This window comes from Rhea americana, unplaced genomic scaffold, assembly GCF_003343005.1.
Source record: "Rhea americana isolate MKP2758 unplaced genomic scaffold, rheAme1 scaffold_194, whole genome shotgun sequence".
NCBI classification, from domain to species: domain Eukaryota; kingdom Metazoa; phylum Chordata; class Aves; order Rheiformes; family Rheidae; genus Rhea; species Rhea americana.
In genome coordinates, this window is record NW_028186083.1 from 1,375,619 (window position 1) to 1,399,279 (window position 23,661).

The 23,661-nt window shown below is 36.3% G+C and overlaps 1 protein-coding gene across 7 annotated transcripts in view; it reads left to right on the forward strand.

The window, feature by feature from the left end:
* BCAS3 (BCAS3 microtubule associated cell migration factor) overlaps positions 1-23,661 on the forward strand; it is a 372,504-nt gene that overhangs the window by 48,889 nt on the left and 299,954 nt on the right. For all 7 annotated transcript variants that reach the window (XR_014895586.1, XM_085302933.1, XM_085302935.1 and 4 more), the window contains exons 8-10: positions 6,051-6,158; positions 10,155-10,231; positions 22,328-22,404. Coding sequence is in view for 6 of the 7 variants with exons in the window: in XM_085302933.1 (XP_085159059.1) it covers positions 6,051-6,158; positions 10,155-10,231; positions 22,328-22,404 (262 nt within the window). In the remaining variant the exon portion in view is untranslated. The remainder of the gene's footprint in view (positions 1-6,050; positions 6,159-10,154; positions 10,232-22,327; positions 22,405-23,661) is intronic.

Genomic DNA, 23,661 nt, shown 5'->3' on the forward strand with positions numbered 1-23,661 from the left:
TCAGGGTCCTCCTGGTTGGCTAAAGAAATAGCCTTTTCTCTACCATTAACTTACTGGTAAAGCTGATACTTTGTAGAATAGGTTTTTAAAAAATATTTTCATTTTAATCTTTAGTAATTTGCTTTGTAGACCATTTACACTTACTGTTACTTCTGTCTGTGTCCTGTTTTGTGCCCGTGACGTGCTATTCAGCGTCAGAGCTGAAATACTTCCAGTGCGTTTGGTCTAGGTGTAAGGATCGCTGTCTAGGTGACGCTTAAGACTGTAGTAGACAGGAAGGCTGGCTGATGTAATGGTCCCTTTTGACTTGAAGGTGAACTGAGCTGCCTGTAGTAAAATAAGTTTTGAAACTGTACTCCATTCAAGGCATCAGATAACTTAAAAAAAATTAAATGTTTCTATAAATGTTAGTCCCACAGATTGTTAAACCCAGGGCTAATAAGAGATCACTGTACTATTGGGCTTTTGACTATGATCTTGGTATAACTTAATATTTTTACTGCTATTTTAAAGACATCAAAAAGAATAAGAAATAAGGATATTTTCTACATTGAGTCTGCTGGGCTTGAAAAAATGATTGTTGCAATTTGCATGTAAACAAATAAAACATCATGAGACATGATGTTTTATCATTATCATTAGTTTGATTAAAAACTGACATTGTTTTTGAAAAGTCTGCCTTTGAATTTGTTCTTCTGCAGAAGAGGTTTCTTGGAGTCTGATATGTTTGCTGATTTTGCTCTCAGAAGTTGCTTTTCAGATCTCTTCTAGTTTCTATAATCTTTGGCATTTAATGCATAGATATTTTTCTTGCTCCTTTAGTATTTGTTCCATGCAAGTCTGACAAATATACTTCTGTTTCTCTGACTCGTGGTATTGTCTGTGTCTTGTTAATCTTTCATCTCCCTTCCTAATAGTTATATCCGTAAAGATTTGAGTTTTCTATATGTGTTAGGTAAGTGCATGTGACTTTGATCTCATTATTGATAGCTTTATTTCTAATTTGACCTTTCTCTAAATTTTTCTTTCATTTTAACTCATCAGCACTTTGGCTATTAGTACAAATCAGTTGACTATTTCGTAAAGAAAGTCAGAGCATGTGCTGAAGAATACAGTTTACRAAATATTTTTATTATAGCAATATATTGTATGGCTGCAAAGTTTTCCCTAATGAAGGCTGTGTCTAGTCTAGTTTTTCTAGTGTTTTGATTGTTCTCCAAAATGTATTATGATACTCAAGTTCTGTCAGTGCTTGAGTGACATTGCGGTGTATCCCATCAAACTGACCTTGTATTTGTCTAAAGTAGAATAAGTAGTCAGATGGGTAGAAATCCTCCTCTCATTTTTTCTAAAGATTCTAGCCCTATTTTTTTTATAAGGAGGGTTCAAAATATATAATAATGCACTATGATGGTAGGGCAGCTTTCATCCTTTTTTTTATTATTTTTTTTTTATTCTACAGTTAACTGGAAAATGTCTTATATAAAGAATGCTGTAAGTTAACCTAGTAGTCTGTCTTTTTCAGCAAAAGCCCTATTTTGGTTTTATTCCTCTCAAGGTGTTTTTGTTTTGTTTTGTTTTGTTTTTTCCTCCTGTATTCAGGAGACAATTCTGTAGTTGATGTCCATTCTCTCCTCGAGTGAGATGTTCATCACATGGCAGAGGTAGCAGGGAAGGAAATAAACAATTTCCTCCTAAGCAAACAGCATGAAATATTTCTAGGCACAGAAGATTATGGCCTTGTGTTGGTTCTATCAGTCTTCTCCTTTTCTTCGTATAAAAAGTGGATGTGTTTTGTGCAGTTTTTGTGTCTGTATGCAAACATTTTGCACGGAGCTTTTATAAATTAGGTGATTCTTTGCTAACAAATCTGTGAAGAGATGGTAGTTCTGTCGTGATGCAAACACACAGATGTATTCAAGTGCCAGCTGTACAAGGCATCTGTTATTTTTTTCTTCTGTATCCATATTGCAACAATAAAATGAAAAAAGATAAGAGTCTCAGTATAATTGTATATTTTATATTTACTAATATCAGCATGTTGAAGTAGTTAGTTGAATTTGTGCCCATAATCTTTAAAATTTCTGTTGATACCTCTGCATTAAGAAGCTAGTTTAATAATGAGGATATATAACAAAAACTTGTTGATAAGCTATGAGAGCACTTGCAAGAATTTTATTTATAATGGGCTTACTATTGTGACTAAACTGCAAAAAGCAGCATTTCACATTCCTGTCCTAACTCTCCCCTTTGCGTAGCCATCATTGGTACACCAAAATATAGTCAGAGCTTTTCTCGCCAACAAGACTTACATGAACCTTCAGTACTTTAGTTTATCAGAAGAAAAACTTCTTTTTTTTAACTGGAAGTCTCCTTATTTTATTTTCATTACATTCATACAGTAATAAAATGATGTATGTAGTATTAGTGATGTGGWAGCAGATGGAAAGCAGCAGGAAAACATTCATCATCTTTTCCTCTTAGCAGCCTTGAGTTCAGAGTTATCCTTAAATGAGCTGAAAGGAGTTGGGAGATCTAGAATTTAAAAGCCATACCTAGGATTCAAAATTAGGTCTAGATAATTAAACTGTAAGCTAATAAGAGCTTACTGTAATTGCATCTGGTTTCTTCTACAACCTGGGTCATGGAATTCCCTGTTTGAAGAAGATGGGGAATCATGAAGAGTTCAGCAGAGGTGACAGTGTTAGAAAAAGCTGCACTATGCTGTGGTCTGTGCTGGCAAGCCGGTTCTAGCTTTTGCAACCCTATTCTGYGTCTTTTCCTGGTTTTCATATTTCTATTTCCTTTCTTCCTTCTGTGTTCATTAGACCTTTACCAAACCCTTTTGGTGAGATAACCCTGGGGGAGAATTCCCTTTGGAGGAGAAAGAAAGGACGTGTTACATTAAACCAGCAGTAGAAAAGTACTACAGTGGGTCAGCAGAGAATCTRTTACATGTGAGAGCCTGTGGGAGGAAGGGATGGGAGCGCACAACCTGAGCTGGGAGAGGGAARGATAGCTATTATAACTGTTTGCAAGTACTTTTGGCTGTTCAGGGTACTCTTACTGTTTTTTAATCGCTCTGGCACAGAAATGAATGCTTATCTGTATCCATAATCCTCGTTCTTCTGCCTTGAGGGAATTGATCTGCAAGCTGAGGAGATATAAAGGAGCATAAAGAAAGMTCACTCAAAAGGCTCACACTTTCAGGGGGATTGAAAAATGATGCATTTGGAAAATAAATCCAATGCTCCAGTGCAGGAGAATCCTTGCTGTATAGTATTCTGTTATTCTGTTCAACAGTGAAATGAATTTCCCTGATTTCTTCTCTTCCTCCCTCCTCCCCCCTAAAAAAGAACATGTTATCAAGTTGTTACTAAGACCTGATTTCCCCCCCAAAAAAAAGAGACCTGATTTCCCCCCCCCCAAAAAAGAGAGAACTTTACATTATATCAGCCTTGTATTATTCTTCATTAAGGTACACARCTTTTGGAGTGGAATTTATAAATTTAAATTACACTGATTCAATTAATGTTCCTGTTTCTAATGAATAGATAGTGCTCAGTCGCAAATGAGGTTAGTAAGAACTATTGCTTTGAACAGGGAGAAGATTAAAACAACCAGAAGAAAATGCTAAAAAGAGAAGTTTTTCCTTGTGCTTGTGACTCTTACTCCCACCCCCGGCTTCCTCTCCCCTACTTTGGAAACATTGCTTAAAAAAAAAAAAAAGAGCAGGCACTTGTGTTTCCACCCTTTTATGTCATAGTTTGTGTATGCAGCAGTTAGCCATGAAGCAGGACTTCCCAGGAAAGTGTCCACAGTTGTCTGAAGACTCATGAACTTCTGAGGYTCTGTGCAGCCAGGAACACAAGCTTTATGGTGTAAGAAAGGAGCACAAGTATGACTTTTTTTGGCTATTCCCACTTGTTTCTCCTAATTGGCTCCTAGGACCTTCCTAAAATACCCTTGACCTTCACTTTATATTTATCTGATAAAGAAATAACTTGCATATCACTTCCTGATCGTAGACTATCATRTTCTGTGGAATGAAAAGAAAGATAGGGTATGGAGGGAGGACTCTGACTTGGAGCAAGTACTTTTGACCCGATCCATATTACTACTTTTGAATTCCAGTGCTGCTAATAAAGTTATTTGTTTTTAGCCAATGCTGCTTACAAAAGTACTGGTAGAATGTTCTTGTCACAGTTGGCCAAAATAAAGTTATGACAAACAAACAACTCATTTGAGTGACAAGAGTATTACCTGTGGTTCTGTTGGTATGATATATAGTAGAAACTGCATGTTCTTGAAGCTTGAAATGTTCTCTGTCAGGGCACCAGATTTGCCTGGTTCTTAATCATGTTTATCTGCTACTCTTTTCTCCTGAGAAAGCATGCTTTGGCCTGAGTTATCTTTTTAGCTTGTTCTTCTTAGCATCCTTAGTGTTGAGAAGATCAGTCATGAGGCTGTGTAAATGTCAAGTCAAATGGTCAAAATGGCACTGTTATCTTCAGCATGGGCTTAACTGATACCATTGCTATTTCCATATATGCTAATATAATGTTTGCAGTATTGACTTTTGTAATTTCTGTTCTGATATAATCTGTTGTACCAATCTMTGAAAATAATTATTTCTTTTAGGTAATAAATATATATTATTGGAAGAGATTTATAGATGCACCRTTCTGTGGCTTTTTGCATTTTTCTAGCAGCAATAGGCTGCTAATATAAAGTAACCGGACTTGAATCTCACTGCTTTTAAAGTGCTTTTTGAAGGGCCTTTGAAGTGCTTAAAATAATAAATAGCACCCTCTAGTTATTAGCCTCAGTATGCGCCTATAAAACTGTATATTTTGGGAAGAGTTTCTGTAGGCAAAATGTCCCACTTTTTTTTTCTATTATTTCTTTGACTGCTGTCTTTTTGTGCATCTATTGTATGTTGTTTTTTTGCTGTATACTTGTTACATAAACTATTTTATTACACCAAGACATTTGCGATAAACAGTTGGCAATTGTATGCAGTTTTCCTGAAAATTCTTGAACAGCTTGAGCTGATCCAAAAGACAAGCAAGTGCTGTGGCAGGAATTGTGTTAAACTCTATAAAATAAAGCAGATATGGGCAAGGGGAAACACCCTCCTTTACCAATACTTAGTATATGTTTGTACAGCTGGCAACTTGTGCTGCTTCATATTCGTTGACCTAGAAGTAGCCAACATTTTAATGCGTTCTTGGAGGGGAAAAAGGTGTTATGGAAAAGAACTGCCACATCAAAGGCTCTCCTCAGCTTGTAAAATGGTTTCCACCACTACCTTCCTCARCCCTATCGGAGCACTCAGCACTTTCTTCCTCTCAAAAGAAAGCATGCCTTTTGGTTAAGAAATGGCCTTAGAGTTTTATTTATATTAAAACGATGAAAGTGATTACAAAGACCTGTAGTTGAAACAAAAGTTCATTAAAGATACAATGTTAATTCTGTAGAGTGTGTCTATATCAAATATATTGTCATGATTCAGCTGTGGCATATAGTGTGGCAAGTACTCCCTTTACAAGTGGTTACTCTTGCAAAGCATTTTTTAAATGACTAGAATATATTCTAAAGCATCATACTTGTTAAATGATGTKTGTGTTGGTCAGATCTGCTCTTCCAAAGTCTTATTTTGGTACAAAAGAAAGTAAGTGCTTGATTAATGGTAGCACAGAACAGGTTCTTGACCATTGCAAATATCCTAATTCAATATGTAATTATACCTTCTCTAAATGTGGAAAGCTTCTATTGACCCCTTGTTCTCCAGCATTCTGGTTGTATTGTTGGATTTTTTTTCATTTAATGTACTAAATAGGCTTGTTTTGTTTTGCTGAAGTAATTTRAAAATAAGATTACAAAATGATCCATTCTACTGTTTTTCCCCTCTTGTTATTTTTTTTTCCTTTTCAATTTGTCTGTGCATGAAGGAGATCGAAGTTGATTTGGGGACTACAGAAATCTGTTGAAGAATTATTTTTCTTTGTTTTTCCTGTTAAAATTATATGTTTCTTTCTTCATTCTAGCACAAGTCCACCTTACTGTTGTGTAGATCTATACTCTTTGCGAACAGGAGAAATGGTCAAATCCATACAGTTCAAAACTCCTATTTATGATCTGCATTGCAATAAAAGGTAAGGATATCCAATCTATTCTCTATGTTAGGACATGTAAAATTTTAGTAACAAATATAATTTCTGCATGCTTTTGCAATGGATTTCGCTTGAGAATCTCAGAAGTTTCATATATGAAATCATTTTATCTTCTCTGAATTGTGGTGAGGGTGAGTTTGAATCAGTGGAATCCCGATTCAGGAGAAAAGGAGCCGTAGGTATTTTAATTAAAGAAGTTATGTTTGTGCAACTCAAGGTCTGACTSTGACCATAGAGTTTATGTCCCTCTTGTATTCCTTGTTCTGTCAGCTACATTGCCTTGCTGCACATCAAAAGCCTGAACGTGCCATAGGTGCTCTACGGGAAATAATGTTTCTGTGACTCACATAACAAAGCAGTATTTTTTAGTTGGAATAACCCCCCTAATTTCTGAGAGAAAATGGCTTAGAAGGCTCAGCATCAGGTTTTAAATACCTTGTTCAAATAGAATCAGAGGTTTAAATTTTTCTGAATTGTCTTCAAGCCATTGTATCTTCAAGACATGCAAAACTGAATATGCTTGTAGTTTACTGCACCTTTTTCAGAGAGAACAGAAAACCCAGAATGCCTCTTCTGTACGAGGATATCGATGCTCCTTGCTAACAGAGAATTTCATGCAGTGATTTGGCTGGAGACCATGTCTGTGCTGCCTACTCTGATTCTTTCTTCTACCCTATTATTGCTGTTATTAGTCATTATATGTGAAGTATCTTACGGAAGTTGTGGAATATTCTTCTGTTAGAGATTTGAAAGTGGAAAATCTGCCACATTTCCTTGACGATATATATTTGTTTGCTGAAATTAACGGTCCTTCAGTAAGGAAGGTGCCAAAATGACATAAGTCATTAAAAAAAAAAAAAAAAAAAGTGCCTATGTTGTATGGCAGTAGATAGCATGTTTGATGTTAAGAACGGAAGAATATGACCGTGCATCAAACTCATGAAACTAAAGGAAGTTAGTAGGATTGGATATTTTTTAAAAAATAATAATAATAAAAGACTAGAAGCCACAAACATTTTGTTACTCATTTCTATCATTCTACAATTGAAACCTAAACATTATCTAAATCAGGTTAAGTGTAAATTACAGAAGAAGATTAGTACTGTGGAACAAACAGCTTTAATACCACAGCTAATTTAATAATATGAAAGATATTTTGATGGTATAAATGTCTTTAAAGAAGTAAAGGGTAGTAGTGCTTATTATCTCTAGTCAAACTGATTATCATAGGATGCAAGTGTGATCCTTATATCAAAAAATAATTTGTCTGAAGTCGTTGAGTTGGTGAAAATTATATGTCATGAAAGAGGACATTGTTCCTTTAAAAGCCTGCCAGAATGAGTTCAGTACTTATCTGTGCAACTGTCTTTTTAAAAATTTAAAGTTCCCGTGTGTATGGTGTGATGATAGTAAATCTTTCCAGCCTGGCCTCCTAGCAGAAGAAAAATCCAATTGTAAAAACAGTCAAAAGGCAAATCATCATTTAAAGTCTCTCCCAACTAAAAAGTCTTTCCAGGTGCTAATGTTTCTTTTCCGAAGTGGTAAAAGTGGAAAAGCAACTTCAAAGCTATGTGGCTGTATCCAGGGTAGCTGCTTCTCTGGAATGTATCAGATTCTGTTGTTATCCAAGGAAAGTTCACTATTTCAGATTGAAAAAGTATTAAATGGCCAAGTGTAGTGCTAATGGTGCATTAACTGAAGACGAATGGACTCCAAAATTTGAAATTAAAATAAAATTTGAGTTGCAGAAGAATGGAAAAGTGTTTATTATTTATGTATTTATACTCCAAAATCATCCATCTGGTAGGTTTCATTTTATACAGAAAGACAGTCCATCTTCAGAGAGTAGAAAATAAGAAATCTGCAGGATGTGTTACAGTCAAATATGCAAAAGTTTTCTCTATATACATTACAGTTGCACATGCATCCAAAGTCTTTCCACTATTCGTTGGCTAATTTTCTTTTGGGCCTTCTGGAGGAAGTTACTTTGAATTGATAAGTGTCTTTTGTTTTTCTCCTCTTTAAACTTAAGCAAGTTAAAGATTCTTTGTAACTAAAACTATTATTTTGTCYGAAACTGATACTAATTTATACGTATGCAGAGTTGTCTACTCTTAAAAATTGGGATTTAAATTGGAAGAGGGGAAGTAGGAAGAACCTTTTGTGATAAGTAAGCTACAAACAAATAAGAACTCCTACATTAATTTCTTTCATGACTTAGTATCTGAATCCCTCTTGAGTTAATTTTTGTCCTCTTCTGGTAAGTGAGTTGCTGCTGTGGAAGCAGCCGTGTGCTCCCTGACACTGGCATGGTAAATCTGTGAGTATGAAAGACACTTGTGCAAAGTTGACCCTTGATCGCTTCCTTCCTCGCAAGAATTCATGCATCTCCTTCTAAATAGAGGCAGACTGATAAACAGCACAGTGATCGAGTGCCAGGGCAAGCTGTTGTGGCTGCAGAGTTCTAAAGGACCTGAAGATGCAGAGCCTGGTGTAGTGCGTAAATCTGCTTCTGGGCTGTACAAATGGGCAGTGGCTGGCGTCACAGCAGCCTTGTGAACCGACTGGGAGCTACAGATGCAAGTCTAAATAATTTGCCAAACGTGTTGGTTAAAAAAAAAAAAAATAGCAAAGAGCAAAAAAGAATGGTAGATGCAAAGATAAATCATGTGTATTGGAGGAGTATTAATATAAATTTTCTAGAGGGAAATCGTAACTCAATTATTTATATTATCTGAAAAAAACAGTAAGTATGTGGGTAAGGGGTTATTTATTTATTTATTAAGATTTTTATTATATTCCTTTACTGAAGACTCTTACAGGCATTAAGTTTTTACGGTATAAGAAGGAGATTTTTTTGTGGCTAAATAGTTAAAAATAGGAAATAAAAAGCAAGAGTTAGTTGATTTTTCACACTGATGGGAAAATCAACATTGTTTTTTACTGTGTGGAGACTCATGTGGTTCAGCATCTTCTTATCTGCGTATTACAGTAGAGAATAACATCAGTGGTTTTCTAAGGATCATCACTTTCAAGTAAAGCATAGGTACATATTTTAGTCACTCAGAGATACTATTCATTTTTTGATACAACATACGTTTCCAATTAAAGTTATTAGATCAAAGTTTGATAATGCTCCATTTTGTCAGCTAATTAAACTGGTTCATATCTCATATTCTTCCTAATATGAGAATAATCAGATTTTTATTATGTTGAATTGCTAAGGATTGCAGATAATCAGTAGATTCTATCTGTTGGTCAGCTTTCCAATGAGGTGCTTTCTACAGTTCAAGGACATTGTTTTAGGAAACTGTTACTATAGGAAAAGACATATTTCAATATTAAAGCTTTCAAAGTGTTACACTTGCCACATTTGCATGTTGGACTTAGTGTGATGTTTCATGCGTAGTTAGGTAGCTTTTGTTCTATTAATGTCTTTCAAATAATGAACAGATAGTTTATAAAGTGTGAACATATATGAGTGTGTGTATAAGCATACACCTGTGACTCTCACTAATTGACACAAATCCTGTTTCTCTCAATTTTATTTGTGCTGATGTACTGCTTTTAGTAAATAAGAAACTGATGGTTTAATAAATTTGCAATGAGATTGGCAATAGGATTATTTCAAATTTAGCTTGTGTTCTACCRATTGTTGATTTGATTGTTATTTGAATCATTGAAAGTAATTGAGGATCCTTGCAATTCCATTCTCTTTCTTTTTAATGGAGCTTTTACTGCAGGAGGTATATCATAAATATGCTATGTTGTTCTGTATCAGATCTGTGTACTTCCTGAAATGAAGGTTATGTGGTTGGGATGAGAGAGAATCCTCAATAACTGCCATGTATTGGTAACCTGGCAGTTTATCACCGTAGAATTTATATTGATGCTTTTGAAATAATTACATTTAGATATTGAATCTTTAAACCAATGCATTTAATGTTTAAAGTACGTGTTCCATTTCTGTGTTTCCAGGATACTCGTTGTAGTCTTGCAAGAGAAAATTGCTGCCTTTGACAGCTGTACCTTCACCAAAAAATTCTTCGTCACAAGTATGTATAATGTTGTCTTTGGTCTTTTTGCTCTAGTGAGTAGGTGGAGTGATGTAAAACATTTTTTTTGTTTTGTTTTGTTTTGTTTTCAGTTGTTGTCAGAATGAAGTTGTATGCCAGAAATGCAGCAGGAAGTATTTGACTTTTTGTATCCCCAAAGCATCTGCACATTTCCTTGACTTCATTTGGAGTTTCAGGAAATTTGTTTCTTTTTTTATATAGTTCCATTACTCTGTGAATCTGTGACTCTTTGCACATCTCTTGGTGCTGTAGCTAATTTTTCATTTGCTGTGAAGATTGCKTACGTTGATATTCCTACGTAGTTCAAATACTCTTTATTTTGCAGAAATACAGAGACTGTATTTTGAGTTTTGTGTTGTTTGGATAATCAACAGATCGARAACAGATTGATAGTGATCTGTGTACTTTTTTTTGTTGTTGTTCCTTAGTCCCAAGTACTTTTGTTCTTTAATTTCTCCCTAGTTTAGCAGCCCCCAAAGCTCAAGCAGGTCAGTGATTGTTACCGCACCAAAAGATGCATTTGTCTGCAGGTGCTCTATCTTGAGCGTGGAGGAACTGTTTGCTGGTGACTCCCCTTCATCCCTCCCTACTTGCCTCTTAGTAGGAGGCAACAGATTGTAGCAGATAAGGTGCTCTCCAAAAGCTATTCCTCTGCTGCGAGTGTCCCTCTGTCTGCTGCGCTAACATCTGTAATGCAGTAATTTACATGCTAGTAGGGAAAGACAATAGTTTTCTACTTTTACTCTGACTTGTTACTAGATGTAGTTAGGATTAGGGTGCAATTTATCTGCTCCCAGGACTGTGTGTGTTGTCTATATAATTCTGAATGCCAGGAAATTATTAGCCTGAGAAAAATGACAATATAATTTCACCAAGTGGCTAATGAACAGTGCTAGTGTTCATTCATTAGGTTAGCCTCTTAAACTCCTTAGATTGGAGCTTTATTGTTAAAAAGGAAAAGCTGAAACTTCCTGAGTATATTTTCAGTCACAATAGGAAAAGTTCTAAATTATCTTATCTTTCTGTATTACCTGTGTGTTTAAAGAAAAATCTATTTATAAGAAGCTATTTCTTRCAAGAGTTTGAAGAAAAGCACCATTATGTAGTAATATTAAAGTTGCCAATAGGTGTCAGTTTCTTCCTATGCATGAACATAAGATACCTAAGAATCTGCTAGTGTTCAGTAAAGACACCCAAAAGGAGAGTGGCTTGCTTTTTTTTTGGTGGTTTTTGGTTTTTTTTCATTAATCTTCCTTTTTGTTCCACCAAAGAGAATCAGGGTACAAGCCTTGCTTTATTTTAGGTCAAAAATTCAAGAGTCTCCATTAAGGGTGTATTTCAACAATCTGCTTTTCTAACTCCAGTTATCTACAAAGAAAAAAGATACTGAAATTTGTTTTTAAAAACTGACTGAACTGGATTTTGTGGAACAGAGATCTCTTACTCCTAACAGTAACTTTAAATTTTCAATGCATTTTTGTGAAAAAGACGTGGAATTTAAAGACAACAAAAACCAAACTTCTGCAGATATTCAGAATGTTCTCAACCTTTCTTCTAGCTCTGGAGTTCCAAAACTCAGTTAAAGATATTACTCACTTTGGCTTAGGTGTTTGAAAATGCTGCATAACCCAGCAAACAGCTGCTGCTGGCATCACTGCCACCCTCCCACCACCTTGCTTGCCTGTGGCCAGTGACGGAGGTGTGACTGGGTAAAAATAGTGTGCTGCTCTTCTRGGTGAATGACTTTCTTGGGCATGTGCTGGTGGCTAGTTGTCCTGAGGTTTTTGAAGCTCTGTTGTTCCACTTAGTAGCTTATGCTGTCAGTGAGTGTAATGCACTGGCATGTTAAAGGCTGCAATGGGGCTTCTGTCTTAACTTTCAGGTTTTGCATGTACTGAAATCTAGACCTGACAGTACATTTTTAAAGGCTTAAATTATTCTGATGTGTAAATTCTTTTGAAATTTGATATAAGTGAGCTATCTTGTTAGCTGCTTTGATTTCTGACAATCAGCCAACTGGTCAGCAGCTGGGCTCTTGTGAATCATTTTGCTTTAATTTAGGAAAGGGAAATGTTGGTTTCAATTGAGAAGGTAGAAATCTCTGAAAAGGAAGATTGGCAAAAGGTCTTATAGACCTTTTTTTTTTCCCCTATTATTGGGGTATCCCTGCTCTGCAAAATGGTCAGACTATGTCCTGTCGTGACTGTGGACCCCTCCTGATGCACCTCAGTTGGAATGCAACAGTGAGAATGACAGGGGCTACCTTGCGAGTTTGTCTTCATGAGGAATATTCTCAGCTGTGTTATTCAAATGCTTTTGGTTGGAAGCAAGGGCCTAAGGGCCAAAAATATGAAATTAGGATCACTAGTGCTTTGAAGACATTTCTGTGACAGTGTAAACCATTGGAAAAAAAGAAGAAAAAAGGACAGGTTTGTGAAAAAAGACTTGGTGATAATACAAGWAATCACATCTCCCATCTGTATCTAYTTAATGGAGTATAAGCTTTAGAACCTCATTGAGACAGCTTAAATGCAGACATAATTAAGCAGAAGCACTTGTCCATTTTGTTGACTATTCATACATGGAAATTAAATGCAGAACATACAATTAAAAGCAGTGTTAAGAATTCTGAAGTTTAGTGTTCCTCAGCCTTGCTAATGCAGCTGTGTTACATATGAATAGTATTTGTCTTTCTGTTTTTGCTTTTGTGGTTGAATGTGTAGCTTAATATATTGTTGTAATAAATATACCATAAAATATTCAGGATGTAGGACATGGTCAAGTTTATGCTGCTGTTGGAATGTTTAACTGTTGCATTTCCTGATTTTTTTTTTTTTTGAGCTGACAGTGAAAATTTGAGATAGTAATCTTCTTTTCTTGGGGGGAGGAAAGGAGGCAGAGTGGTTCTTCATGAAATTAGATGGAAATAGGCTGATTTGGCTTGAGTGGCAGAGTGCCAGCACATTTTACTTGTTCCTTTTGTAACAAAAACTCACTGCACAGGTGCTCCAGTGTTGGTGTGTGAATTCAAGACACACGTTTAAACTTAGGAAAGGTAATGTTCGATAGTCACAGAAAAATTACTTTTGCATCTCAATCCTGTATATTCACTAATGTATCCTGTGAAGTTGTCTTATTTCAACAGCAGCTAAGGAAAGGCAAACCGTCAGTGTGCAGAGAGCTCATGCCCGCTACTGTCACGTGGCAGTCTGTTCTCCACCATGCCTACATTTGGAGTCAACTCAGTTTCATTAAGAAAAGACTTGCATTAAAGGGAAAACAAAACAATATAGGTTGTGAATTTGCTGTTTGAAGTGCTTGTGTGGCCAAACCCAACAAATTTATTTCATACTTATAACAAAAATATGTTTCTCTTGGTAGCTGTGAATGTAAAGTTTTACTCTGGTTAATGTAAGATTTCCTTTGGAGTCTTTTTTCCTGATGATACTACATTTGACTGTAAGACCAAAACCTAAAGTGATGTACAGGCTTTTTTTTTCCTGCTTTGTTCTGTAAAGAATAGATGCAAAAAGCTGAATTTCATTGATTTCTATTCCATCAGTGTTCCTACAACCCTTCTCGAAAAATGCTTACTTAGTGAACGTTKATGATTATGAATATGGCCTGATGGACACTTTCTTCTCTGTAAAGAATATCCTTCCCACCCCCAAAGCCCTAAGTAAAGATTATCACAGATAACATCATGCATGTGGCATCATCTTTGTGTCCGATAACTAGTGCCTGCTCAGTTTCTCTGGCCCTTCCACTTCTTATATTGATATATTCTCCATCCGTTATTCTCTAGGGATGAAGACAGTTATTGCAGCCATTAGCTGGCACCACATTTCTATTGATGCTGTACAGCTAGAGCCTTAAGAGGTAATTTTCCAGATTTTAGTCAGAGTACTTTATTGTATATAGTCTCAAACGACTTTTGCCTTACCACATGCCAAAAATTATTCAGTATATATTAAATGCACCCCACCTGCACCTCTCAAATAAAATAAGAAAAAACAGTATTTGACTCTCTAATCTGTAATTTGACTGTTGTAGTCCTGTCTTCACTGACACTCACGTACAAGAATAGAATGTGGGTTTCAGTTTGTCACGGGTCTGATCTGGAAGTCATCTAGGGTTTTTTGTGCATTTTTTTTAAGCTTTGTTGGAATGCSTTTTCCCTGATCGACACATAGAGAACAGTTTGATCTCTTTGCTTTGAAGTAAAAACTCTAGATGTCTTGTGAAAAAGTTTAATACCCAAAGAGTTATAAGCAGAGCTCTTGAAGAATGTACATTTCCCTTCTCAGCCATGATCACTAAGTGGTATTTATCTTGGGCATCCCACATGCTATAATAATTGATAGGATTCCTGTGTCTGTGGAGGGAGACTGTTGGTTYGAATTGGAAGTCCTTAAATGCAGGTGGGAAGAAAGCTCTTGTTTCAGAATGGCTTCTTGATCAGTGAAGAGAAGCCAAGTACATTCCTGTGAATTGTCCACAGGCTACTGGTAGTTTCTGCATCAGTAACGTACCTCTGTGTGTGTGTGTATACATACATACATGTATGTATATATGTGTGTGTGTGTATATATATATATATAAAAATAAAAAAAAAAGAGAACTTCATGTACTTTGTAATTACCTTCTGTGAGAAATGCTGATTCGATCTTGTTTTTTAATTTTTAACAATGTTGTTTACCAGAGCTTTTTTTTTAATCTGGTAATCCATGTGTCACTATTACAGGATAATTAGGCTACTTTTTGAAAAAGCCTTTATGACAAGGTGGAAGATGTATGGAAAGAAATGTCTTTGCTGCTTACAGGTTATTTGTATTATATTTCAGGAAAGCATAAATGTTACAGAAAAATTCCATAAAGACAGTAATAAGTCATTCACACCCAAGACTTATATCCATATGTCCTGTTTTTGACAAATTTAAAAATTATATATAGAAAGGAAATGCTGTTGGCTTTTGTGTAAGCTATTTTTAACTAAAAAACCCAGATCTTGAATGTTAAAGGCCAGAACAAGCAATCTTATTCACATTGTCCTGTACAGGAACAATAACCTCTGTAGTGATGTTATTATTTGTCACTGTCCAATTGTCTGAGAGGTTGGAGCATAGTTTGTCCTGAAACCAGTAGAATTTGTTAAATTAATCAACCAAGCTTAACAGCCATTAAAGGCTGCAGTTATCTATAGTAAAAGCTCTGTCACTGGTCTTAAACATGAACACTAACACTAACAATAAAATACTTGAAAATGCCGAGGCAACATTGAAAGGGAAAGGAGGTTTCTATAGTAATTAAGTATGTAAAAAAGATTCCTGGCTTGAGTCCGTGCGAGGGAATTCTCCCATGCCAGGATCGCTCAATGCTACATTGCAGCATTGAGGCTACTGTGAACATAACACACACAAATATTACCCYGTGAAGAGAAGTGATGACAGTATATGGGGCATTTGTGGACTTAATTTTTCACTTTTTCTGGAATTTTCTAGTGTTTCTTGGAGAAAGTGCTACAAGGATTGAAAAAAACAAACAAAAAACCCTACATGGCAAACATGGTTTTACAGTTGGGTGCATCCTGCTGGTTTGCTCTGTTGTTCGCTTTTTATGGGTGATACTTAAGCAGAAGGAAGTACAAGAACAATAGAAGAGTCCTGGAAAGTATGTGACTGGGAGAGTAGTAACATTTACATAGGGCCTTTCATCTAGAAGGAACCCAAAAGAATTTATAAACTATTACTTTATACAATTTATAAACAAATAAATTTGGTTTACTTGGTTATGCTAAAAAAATAAAAAATAAACAAGAAACATCAGGTGAAACAACTTCTGATCTGTTTTCGTTGGAATAAACAATGCTTCTGCAACAGCAGTATCGCTCTATCCATTATTTATTTTAAATACTCTTTCTATGCCCTCTGACATGGGTCTTTTTTCTGGCTACTTTGGATCGCAATACTTAGTAGTTAAATTACAAAATTTTGTATAAAGTGCTATATATTTCATAAGACCTAGAAAAAATTATTGATTACAAACTACATCCAGTGACTAAACTTCTAAAATGTACCATAGTTTTAGAGAGTTATTGTAACTTTAAGGTTGCACAATGACTTTGCTTCCTGAATTTTTAAAATAGTGGCAAATACTTTGGATGATCAAAAGTAAATAATTCGGATCGAATAGAATTCTGCATTTTGGAATTTGCTCAAAAATATGTTTGGAAACTTAATTTGAGATGGCATATATCACCTTTAATGAGCCTCTTCACATAATGAAACCAAAAAACCTTTGTTTATCCAGTAATCTGTGTTCTCAGCAGATTTCAATTATTTAGTTTTGATTAGGGGAGTAGGCACAACATACTGACTTACAAACCTGCTTTCTGCAGGATGTAGGTTACCTGTGGAAGTCTTGACCAGCATTCCTTATGTTTGCTGACTCTGTCCTATCCCAACGTCATACTCATCACATTCAGAAGAGACGCAATTTCTTTCTTCTTTTTCTGTGTGTACCCACATATCATGTAAACGCTGAAACAGAGAGGTAGCCTGAAATCAAGTTGGACAGCACTAGTAGGTGTTTCTCACTGTCTGGTGGATGTGAGGCATGGAATATCAAATTTTTTAAAAAAAAAGTTAGTGTAATTATGAGACTAATCCTTATAACTGATACCAGAAAGGGTGAATATGTATCAGCGCACAGGAGACTAGAGAGGATCTGGGAAAGGAAGACAGTGAAAATTATGTTAAAAAAAAAAAAGGTCTTATTAAGCTAACATAAAGACAGAAAAGAACAACTTTCTAAAATGGTTTTCATTAAAAAGAAAAAAGAGGAGATAAAAGCCTGGCAGATATCATAARCAGATGGGTTTTTGTTTGTTTGTTTGTTTTTCCCCCATGACTGAAATAGGTGTGTATACTACAGCTCACTATGCTGGGAGAGGAACTGGCCAGTAGCGTCTTGAGATGAGCACGGGGGGATTTGTTGGAATAAAAACAGTGATGATGATCGGGACCCTTCTGGTTTGGTTTTGGTTTCATTCACTTTATTCATTTGCACATTAATTTGAAACAGTTTAGAGCATGTCATTGCRGACAGCGTTTTAGGGAGGACTGCGAAGGGAATACAGCTGTACTTCGTGTAAGGAGCCGTGTTCAGCTGTGAGAACCTCATTTATGTACACTGAAAATAAGTGACAAGTTCCAACTGTTAGTGCCAGATTTTTCTATAGACGAGCATTGCCTTCTAGTGTAAGTTTAAATCTGAATATTTTGCAATGATAAGAGTTTATTTAGCTCTTCACTCGGTGAATCCACTCAGGCTGTGCAGGGTGTTTGTGCAAGGGCGCATGCGCAGCAGTGTGCCTCGTTGGAGGACGTTGGCTGGACTCGCTAGTGGGCTAGGTTGTGGTGTTGTCTTGGATGACACAGGTGCACAGCTCCGGTCCTCCGGAAAAAATCAACCGTTGAAGGCTTAGATGCCTCTAGACGTAGGCACAGTTTAGCCCTAACTTTACATCTTATCCTGGATAAACATTTGTTTTTTGTTTAGCTTTTCTTTTTTTTTCCATCATGAAAACCCCGTGCGGCGTGATGGAGAGCTGCCCCAACTCAGATGACTCAAGCTCTCAAGCTTTCCGAGTGGCTGCTTTGGGGATGTGTTGGCTTAATGTCTGTTAGGGCCCCCACAACTTCGTAATGGCCCTGTTCCTCTCAGCAGCGCGTTTCCAATGTACTGCTTGTTTATAAGCAAAATGGGAGGGGAGGARTGTGTTGCTTTTCTCTTCTTGGCTGCTGTCGGAGTATTCACCCTGCCCTACTGAAGCGACAGGATGAGCCTTATTAAAAAAAAAAAAAAAAAAAAAAAAAAGTCTTAGTTTTCTTTAGAAGCCTAAATCAATGGAGAAATCCAGAGTCAGAGAAATAGGTAGCTGTGTGATTTATTTATTTTTTCCAGAATGAGTAGATGAGGTAACTGTTTATTATGGATATATGGATTTGAACTTCAAAGAGTGGCAGAGTTTCATAAAAGTATCTGAAAAGTGATGATTTTAGATTTCAGATAATTGCAAACTATTTGCTTTCTTCAGGTTATAATTTAATAACTCAGTTACAATTAAAAAAACAGATGGATACAGTCTGAGAACTTTGTAATGCTACAGAATTTCCCTACAGTACCATCACGGTGTAGGGAAAATTTTCATATTGCAAATGGGAAAACCAAGGCACACAGTATCCAGTACCAGTCTCGCTCAGGATGCTGCTCRTGAAGTCTTCTGTAATCAGTCCCTGTCCTGAGGATGCCCGTAGCCCATTTCTTACTCATTATTGTCGCTTTTGGCCCTCAAAAGTTGGAGTTCTTGGGCATAGTAACTTGATCAAGTTAACACAAAGAGCTTGCACTTAGTTTCAGACTTTCACAATACTGTTTGCTAGCGTTTTTCCTATTCGCAGTACCTTTTCTGTGTTTATTGTTATAAAGCACTGAAGAGTAGAGTAATTGTGTATTTAAAAGCATTTAAAATAGTTTACAGTAAGTTTTCACCTTATCTTGTGTGGGTGATGGTCCCAGTAAAGCTTATAATATCTCATGTTGTTCAGTGTTTGCTTGATTTGCTGTCCTTTTAGAAGGACTTTCCCTTAGTGATCTTTTCTTGGATGACCTCTCCATACCGTCATTAAAACTTGGAAACTTTGGTCGTCTTGACAGTTAGTTCTGCGTTCTCATTATGTTCATTCGTATTGTAAACATGCRAAAATTGCTGCTGTTGTTGCTTAGAATGGATTTTTCCTCAGTTGTTTTGAAGCTTAGTAGAAATAGAAGTTAATCTTTAGGAGAGTTAGGCTTGTAATGATTGGATAGCTGAGCTCGATAGGTCACGCTGTGTCTGTCTTTTCATTTGCTTAGTAGATGATGTTCTGCTGACTCCAGCTGTTTTTTTTGGAAAGCAGAAAAACAATTTGCTTTTCCTTTCCATAAAATATAACCCTTTGTTTATCCTTGTACTGTAGCAAGAAAATGCATCTACTCACAAAGAAAAGAAAGGGAGGAAATAGCTTTTTTTTTTTTTTTTTTTTTTTTTTTTTTTAATGCTGCTTTTTGTATCTGAGAGAAGAATTTAGTACTGGGTTGAATTGTTGACCTCTGTAGAGGTTATTATTAGAATCGACTGACTTGTATGTGGAGCTGTATCTAATTGCTCAAATCCAGTTCACGGAACTACCTGTAATAGGCTTGGTGAAAACAGCTGCAGTTTTTCAGAGAAAACTTTACAGTGTTTTTCTGTATGAATTCCTTTTGGATTTAAAGAATAGTGCTTTTTGTAGTTCCTCGTTTACGTCAGTTCTTTGAAATAATTGGTAACAGCTCCCTTTCCCAAGCAAGGCGTTTGTTCTTGCTGTGCTTGCAGCAGTGCGTGGGTCTTGCCGTCGCAGTGCATGCGTAGGCTGCTGCTGCCCCTGCTCTCCGCAGGAGAGAGACTGCGTGCGCTTGCGGAGCCTGAGAGAGGAAAAGCAGGTGACTAATTCTGAGGTCACTGTGAAGATTTAGAGGAAGGTTATCATTTGGCAGCTTTTATTGATATCTTTCGTACATAAAAGGGAAGAGAAATAAATGCTGTTTGGGGGCCTGCATGTCGTTACAGAGACAGATAAGAATTGCTGAAGCAGAAATCAGCATCAAATCCATRCTGGTCCAGATCTGTAATGTCATCGGAAGAACACGTTTGTATTTACAACCTAAGGTTGTATTTACAACTTTTTTTTTTTCTTTTTTGCTTTCTTTGTTCCTTAAGAGGCTCTGGCTACCCACATTTTATGCAGTGCTGGAATGTAATAACAATTGTGGCATCTTCTCTTCAGAATTCATTTTCCTTCCTGAGATCAAGGCAGTGATAAGGCCTTACAAAATACTCTCTTGGTTTTGCTTTCCTGGCCTGAGATGGATTTAATTGGATGAATTGCTGCTTTTTTCCTTCCATTGCTTTGTGACCTTTGAAATAGCTTGCTGTGATCTTTTGAATTTTGTAATGCCCTCAGCGCTCTGCTCTAACGAAATGAAGTAAGGAACTGTTTATACCAAACCRGCATGAACAGTATAGAAGCCACTTCTGCATGTGCCCAACAAAAACCGCCATCAAGCATGTCTTTAAGTGTTATCAAATGTCAGTTTAAAATGACACCTGTATATTATAGTTAACACCCTCTTACACATCTTTTTCAACGGTTTTGAAAGCCTTGAAAATAATCCAGTTAATTTAAAAGGAAAGTTTGTTGTCCCCAGTAAGTATTTTGGATGTTTTAGGGGCCTGTTTGAAAAGGTCCTGATACTTGTCAAATGAAGAAGGGCAATAGGTTTGCTTTTTCTGTCTCATCTGTACTCTGCAGATGAGTGTCCAGGCATCTGACACCTGATACGTTGGTGGAACAGAAACCTAGCCAGCTGTGTCTTTTTCTGTGCATGTTACTTCTCATAGTGCAATGCTGGATTTTATGCAATAGATATCTTATTATACGTGTTGTTCTGAAATGCTGTTTGCCTGATCTCAGCGTTCCTTCTGCCTGTGATACAGATTCAGCTAACCAGGACTCCTTTAAAGGAGAGGGACATGTCTATAATTTTTAAAGGGTTGGGTTTAATTCCATATTTCTTGGTCAACCAGGGAGAGAGAGACTCTGACTTGCTGAATTGTCGATGTTCACCTACGKTTCAAGAATTGGGGAAAGTGGAGCTTGACTGTTTCTTTGATAGCATCTCCCCTCTTTTATAAAAAGTTTCTTTTTTTATATATTGTTTTGCATTTCAGAACTGATTTAGGCCTTGTCTGATAAATGGTTTTATTCACGTGGCTGAAGGCCTTAGTATTTGAACACTCAAGCTTGTATCTTGTTATCAGGGCCCTAATTAGTAAACAGTTTTATGGGTTCATCTGTGCGATTTTAGTATCTGAACTTCCAGACTCTTGCCTTGACAAAGAACCCCCTAAAGTCACCCTGCGAGAAGCACACAGCCTGGATGTTTCCAGTGTCAGGGTTGGAACAGCAAAGTGCGGATGCATCAGGAGGATTTGGGTGCTAAACACGAGTGAGGGTTGTATGTCCAAAAAAAATAACYAGCCCCTCTACAGAGCTTAATCTAAAACGACAAAAGACAAAGAAGGGGAAACAGGACAGTAATAGCAGTTAGGATGGGAGTCAGCATGCAACTTTGACTTCTAGATTACCTAAGCTTTTAATTTATGTTTAACCATTATGTAATTTTTTTCAATAATTTTAAATCTTGTRTTTTTAATACGAGTAGCTAATAGTGTGGTACTCCTTATTTTTACACTGGCTTTATTTATTAAATTGCGCTTAACGTTGGCCCTGTCCATTTTAAGCCTTCCCATATTTTCTTTCGTATAATTTTGATTGTTTTATGTTATAGGTATCTTAACCTTTTAATCCTCAGGAGGAGTATTTTGTTACATTATGTTCATCTTTATGCATGTGTATATACCTTTTTTCTTTTTTTTTAGTTATGAGGTAAAGCTAGTGAAAATCAGGCAAACAGTGGAAAATTTGCCGCTGATTTTAAGGGAGTGAAGATTTCAGTAGTTGTGTAAAGTTAAACGTGCGGAAGTCTGGGAGGCTAAGGGCTTCAGGACAGGATTAGTAAAAACAAAAGCAGAAGCACAACAGAGCCTTTCACACTACRTAAAAACAGAAGTACTTGAATCTAACTGAAACTGTTGATCAACAGTAATACTTCAGTCAAATAAAATTAATTGAAATGTGAAGATACAAAACCAATTGAAACTASTCTTAAATATCCTCTCACCCCACTGTATCAAAATGGCATTAAAAAATGCAAGCATAAGGAGAAACTAGTGTTTGCACGTAATTAACTGTTCAGAATAGCTCATCTAACCACAGCCTTATCTTTAGCTGCAAAAATGCAAGCGTTCACTGAGTGATATTAGCAAATGAAAGGCCTTTGTTTAGACTTTTTGTTTTCTTGGCAATAAGTAAAATTCTTTGTAAGAAGTCATTAAGATATTTTTAAATGCTGCWTTTTTAAACTTTTCAGGCTGCTATCCTTGTCCAGGGCCAAACATGAATCCTATTGCTCTTGGAAGCCGTTGGCTTGCTTACGCAGAAAATAAGGTAAGGAAAGGCTCAACTTGTAAAAAGTACTTTCCCCCCCCTCTTTATATACAAAAGCTAGAATGATGATGATTAATGTTTCAGAAACAAGCTATATGAGAAGGTGATCTGTAAGAGGACTTGCATAACAGCGATAGACCTAATCTTAGACCCACGGTAGTTGTGTTTTGCTCTCCATMTATATTGTCTTTGCTCTGCGCAGCCAATCTAAGTATGTGAACTTGTAGGCATGAAGATGTGAGTAGTATGGGCAGAGGGGGGAAAAAAAAGCTATCAAYGTGTTTTCAGTGAGGTCACTTAATTAACTCATTTAACGTTTACAAAGTTTAAAACATTTCATTATGGAAACCTCTGGAATGTAGGCAAGTGAGGGTTCTTAAATTTCATTTGAGGGAAACTGAGTCAGAAAGAAGGCCATGAATTTTTCTTACAGTAATTTCCTTCATAGGTTTGGAAACAGCAGTAAAAATGCCTGCTTTGTGACTCCCTGTCTGAAATTGGTAGGCTCCAGAGAAAAAGAAAATGTTGAGTTTATTTTGCTTATTTCCAAGAGCAAGAGAAGAAAATAGATACAAAGGAAAATAATTATCACTCTTTCCCCCCAATGCTAGAAAAGTGATTGCGTATTTTAAAGCTAGAAGTGTTTGAAATCTTCTAAATTCAGCTTCCAATGCCTTGTTTTTATTTTGAAGCAAATGTTTTTGTTCTCTTTCACCTGTGGCTGGAACAAGCTCCTCTTAGAACTGAACCAAAAGTTATCAGGGAAGTGGACTTCATAAATTTATTTGTTGCTCTACTTTTCAAGCACCAACTGTTTTGTTGTCAAATTCAGGCCTGCCTCTCCCTTTAATACCATGCCTATATGGTTTATAAAACTTCTCAGCCAGCTTGAGATTTAAAAAGAAGTACTGCCAGAAATGTAAGTAACCAATTAATAGAAGAATTATATCAGAAAGGAATTTAAATTACTGTTGTATTCCCAGATATATTCACTGTGGACTTTTCCTTTCTCCCTAATTTAACTACTTTTATTTAGATATTTTACATCAGCAGAAAAGGAATGTCTGCAGAAGCAAACAAATATATATTTCAGTGAATTTTTTTAACATTTCTTTTAGGAAAAATATTAGAAGTGACAGTTAAACAGGCAACATAGCCTATGCACCAGCAATAAACATCCATAGTTGTTTTACTGTTTTATTTAGTAAGAATATTCCTATTCCTTGTTAGTTAAGGTTCAAAGGCAAGAACTGCTTT